The 4,309-nt window shown below is 33.4% G+C and overlaps 1 protein-coding gene across 1 annotated transcript; it reads left to right on the top strand.

Annotated features, from left to right (window-relative positions):
• The first annotated feature begins 504 nt into the window (after positions 1–504).
• Positions 505–3,730, top strand: LOC115960548. The gene is made up of 6 exons (XM_031079484.1): positions 505–659; positions 1,683–1,751; positions 1,876–2,013; positions 2,236–2,309; positions 2,396–2,533; positions 3,372–3,730. Exons 2-5 carry the CDS (start codon positions 1,704–1,706, stop codon positions 2,529–2,531), a joined length of 396 nt encoding a protein of 131 aa, XP_030935344.1. The 5' UTR covers positions 505–659; positions 1,683–1,703; the 3' UTR covers positions 2,532–2,533; positions 3,372–3,730.
• Positions 3,731–4,309: the final 579 nt, after the last annotated feature.

Raw genomic sequence — 4,309 nt, 5'->3', positions numbered from 1 at the left:
TTTTAAAATACAACTATTAAAAGTACTTTCTCTACAAATTAAAATTACAAGTTTATCCACCCAAAAGGATTAAAATATAAAAATATAAAAAAAAAATAATAATAAAAAAAAAAAAAACTTAGTAAATTCTCATAGTTTAACATCTAATTGGATTGCTAAAAAAAATCAAATTCTAACTATTCTAACTTGCAAAAAAACTAATTATTAACCCAAATCAATTCAAGTCAATGAATAAAGAAAAAGTACTTGTAATTGAGAATTGGAATACCAAAATATATAATATGCATAAAAATTGATACAAATATGTCAACAAGAGAAACAAATGTAATATGACAATTAAATCAATAATAACAAAAAGCACCATTAGAAAAAAAAAAAATCCATAAAAAAGAGAAGGAAAATTATTATTATTATTTTGATAAGAAAAAAAAAAAGCATGTACCCTTTTATTTTTTGGGTTCGCGTCCCATAAAATTGGCGCGCGTTTCAAAATTCCAGAAATTTGGCCAAACGGTATTGCAGTTGCATATATATATATATATACCGATCGTTTCATTCTCTTTCTCCCTCTAGCGTAAAGCAAACACAATAAATCGATCAATCAGTGAAATTGGAGAACCAAAGCTTGTATCAGATCAATTCCTGCACATCATATAAAGGTAACCACCACACCGCTTTTGCTTTATTATTTAATTCTTAGCCTTCATCTTGATTTCACTTCACACCACATATCACTGACTCTCTCTCAATTTTTGATCGATTACTCTCATTCTTATTCTTGATCTGATTAATTAGCGTGTTTCTTCTTCTACAAATCTTTGACTCAGTTTTCAAAAGGAATCGATTACTAATTCAAGCATTTTGATTTTCTCCTATTCAATTTAGCTATTACAAGTCAATTTCCTCATATGTGCTTTTGTGATGTTCTTAGCTGATACTGCAATTTTTATTTTTATTTTTTTGGTGTATTTCACCGAGGTTGATGATTTTTTCAGGTGATTGTAAATTCACTTTGTGCTATGCTATTTTGTCATTCTTGTGATGAAATTCATTTCCGGTAATTACAATTTCTGTGATGCCAAATGATTTTCCGTAAATCAACATTGTTAAGATTGTGTGTAACCTGATTGTATTGCCTATTCCTGCTTAGATTGTGGTATGTTCAATTGTCCTTTGTGTTTTCTCTCCACCAGAACGGAATGCCTTTGCCTCTTTCGGGATCTTCCAATGGCTATAATTACTACTTTAGCTAGAAAAAGTCATCATTTAATTTCACTCCAGAAAGAAAATTGCTCTGACGTGTAATTTTTGACATATTTATCATAGAATAGCATAAGCATAGGCTGCATGGAATTAAGATCCTCTAGAGTTCTTAAAAGTTAAAGCCTTGTCCGTCCATTTTGAAATGATTGGATTGGATTTTATCACGTAATCAATAATTCAAATAGATACCACAATGGTGATAGTCAGCATTTTTTTCAAATGTTGATGACATGGTAAAATCTAATTTAATCATTTCAAAATGGATGGATCGGATTTTTAAAACTTTGCAATGGAGTTAGCCTAAGAACAATAGATGATCTTAATCTGATATCTTGCTTCCCAAGCGTTTTGACGTATATGTTGCTTTGTCGTCTCTTTCACAAATAGTGGCATTCTTAACTTTTGTTGCCCCTCTGCAGCCTTAGCCTTAAATTGCTCAAATGGAAAGTCAAGGGACTGAAGTTATGAGGAAACGCATGAAACCAGCTGTATGTCTGTTTTTGTTCGTTCTTCGCTCTTGTCAAGCCTATAGCAAAAATTAGGAGTAAAAAAAAAAAAAAAAAACCTTTCTTGTGTTTTATTAGGTTATCTGATTTTTTTTATGGTTGTTAGATGGAAGAGAAGGAAGAAGATGGAGTAGTCTTAGAGATTGAAGAAAAGGAAGAATTTCAGACCAACATTGCTGGATCTGAGGAGATGGAACTTAATATTGCTCAGATTCTAGAAAAGATTGAACGCTTCACTCAGCTGGTAGCTAAATAAACCTAATGCAGCTGTATATTCTTATTAACTACATGTTGTATGCATAAACCCAATTTTTGTTTATCTTGACAAGTTTGAGATGATACTATGCTCAACTGAAAGCTGAAACATAATTCACATGGTGGCAATGACTTCTTTATGAGCCCAGTAATGGCTCTTCAGTCTGCAGCTTTATTTTCTTGTCAAGCTCTTTATACATTATTCGTGTAGGTGTCTGAGCTGCTGGAGTCAGGGAAGACAAGCTTTAAGGAACTGAGTAACGAATTTGAGGAGCGTATGATTATGTGAGTTTACAAAATATAACAGAACTTAAAATTTTAAAGCTGAGCCTTTTTTTCATTTTTTTTTACATCGAATTTTATGTCTGTAGGATACATAAGGAACAAATTGAGAAATGGCAGGAAGAGATCAAAGACCTGCGGTTGCTTGATTCCTCGAATGAGGAGGCCAATGCTCTTCTGCAAAATGCTCGATACTTACTACAGAGTGCTCACATTGATTCTTGATGGTAATTTTCAATACGTTCTTTCATTTAAAGCAAACATTTACAAGTATATCACTTGACAGGCCTGCAACATTATACATGTCCCTTGTAATGTACTGAAAATTTTTTCACTTGAAATTATGTGTGGACATTAGGGCTGCAATCATTTTGTATTGATAAATTTCTCAATCAAAAATTGTGCTTGAATCCTAGGGCTATGAATAGCCCAAGCCAAGACATGCTCAGCCAAGTGTTGGGCTATTGGGCTTGGTTGAGTAGGAGTTCAATAATGTTTGAGCTTAGATCAGTTTTAACCTGGAATTGTAGCAGCTCTTCAACATCTTGGAGCATTAAAATATCATGTCATATTTTTCTCATATTTGTGATGAGGTCTTAGTTTACTCTTTCTAGAAATAACTTAAAGTAGGAAACTTGTTTTTAAGCAGGTATGAGTGATCCATGTACAGTCAAAATAATGGAAATTAAATTTTTAAAAGTAAGATGAAGTAGGTCAGTGTATTGTAAGTATCTCAGGTTTAGGATCAAGTAAAGAATATGAGTCAAGTTCATTAATGTTCACAAGTCATGCCAAGCAAAAGATTAAACTCGGGCCTGAATTTGGATTGCATAAGTGTAATAAAGTTTGTGCAACTACCAACTAGACCAGTTTAATATGAGCTTCACTTAGGAAGCCTGTTTGATATCTTGCCCAGTCCTGACTGTATAAATTCTGACCAATATCTGACAGATCGTTTTTTCTTCCTCTTCTTCTTTTTGTTTTTAGCTGAATTCTGATAGATGATTTCAGCACTGTTTCAATATACTATTGTGGAGAAACTGATGCTTAGATACTTCTATGCAGGTGTTCCAAGACTGCCTGTCAAGGACTGAACATGTTCATTCTGTTGAAAGATATCGAGCTACGAGATACTATGTTAAGTACTTTGGTTTGTACAATTTGCATCCCAATTACTACTGCATGGTTTTCTTCACCAATCTAAAAAGTATAGGGAGTAAAAGGAGTATTTGAAATAGTTTCCCAATTTCATGTGAATAGCTAAGCAGCTCATGTTAATATCTAAGCAGTGCCAGTCCATTATGCACTAGGAAGTGATATAAATTCTGATAGGATGCATTTGATATGTATTTGCATATATTTCTCATAAACTGAAGGTATGCTTCAGGCAGCTGATTGAGTCATCTCTTTAGCTATGCCCACAATATCCCATCTCTAGCTGTCTAACTCTATTTGCTTGAACTCTTGAATTCCTATGGATATGTCAGTTGCCACTATGGAGCTCTTGGTTGGTGTTTCTTTTTTATACTGAGGTCTCAACACTTTCCTAAGGCCAAAAATATGGTATACCAAGCAAGAAATACCCCTTGCTGCTTCATTTATGCATGTTTTTCCATTGATCTCGATCCCATTATTGATAGACACGCCTGCATTTCCTTTGCTAACCTCAAGTCTTACTTCCATCTGATAAGAATCTAAGAAGCTGAAGAGGATATGTTTGATGCTTTTTATCACTGGTTGTGGTGTACTTATATGAGTGATACCAAATTTAATGCTTTCATGAGTATATAGTGTGGAACTTAAAAGTCGCATATTTAAGTCGCTTAAAAGTCGCTTATTGTGTGTTTCTTGTACATCTCTGGTGCAATTATTTCGAATCTGTCACTCGTACTAGTATCCTACACATGGTAGTTCTTTTTATGAATTAAAATCATTTTCTCTTCAGAAGTGTATAGTGAGGGTAGTCATTTTCCATGATATCTTAAATCAGGTCAATTGGTTTC

The sequence above is a fragment of the Quercus lobata genome, chromosome 9 (assembly GCF_001633185.2).
Source record: "Quercus lobata isolate SW786 chromosome 9, ValleyOak3.0 Primary Assembly, whole genome shotgun sequence".
NCBI classification, from domain to species: domain Eukaryota; kingdom Viridiplantae; phylum Streptophyta; class Magnoliopsida; order Fagales; family Fagaceae; genus Quercus; species Quercus lobata.
The sequence above is the reverse complement of the archived record's forward strand: the minus strand, read 5'-3'. Positions and strand labels throughout refer to the sequence as shown.

Bases quoted from the DNA above. Each gene is read 5' to 3' on its own strand.
- LOC115960548 (XM_031079484.1), top strand. From the start codon at position 1,704: ATGGAAAGTCAAGGGACTGAAGTTATGAGGAAACGCATGAAACCAGCT. The intron at 1,752-1,875 runs GTATGTCTGTTT...TATGGTTGTTAG, and splicing joins GGAAACGCATGAAACCAGCT to ATGGAAGAGAAGGAAGAAGA. The intron at 2,014-2,235 runs GTAGCTAAATAA...TTATTCGTGTAG, and splicing joins TTGAACGCTTCACTCAGCTG to GTGTCTGAGCTGCTGGAGTC.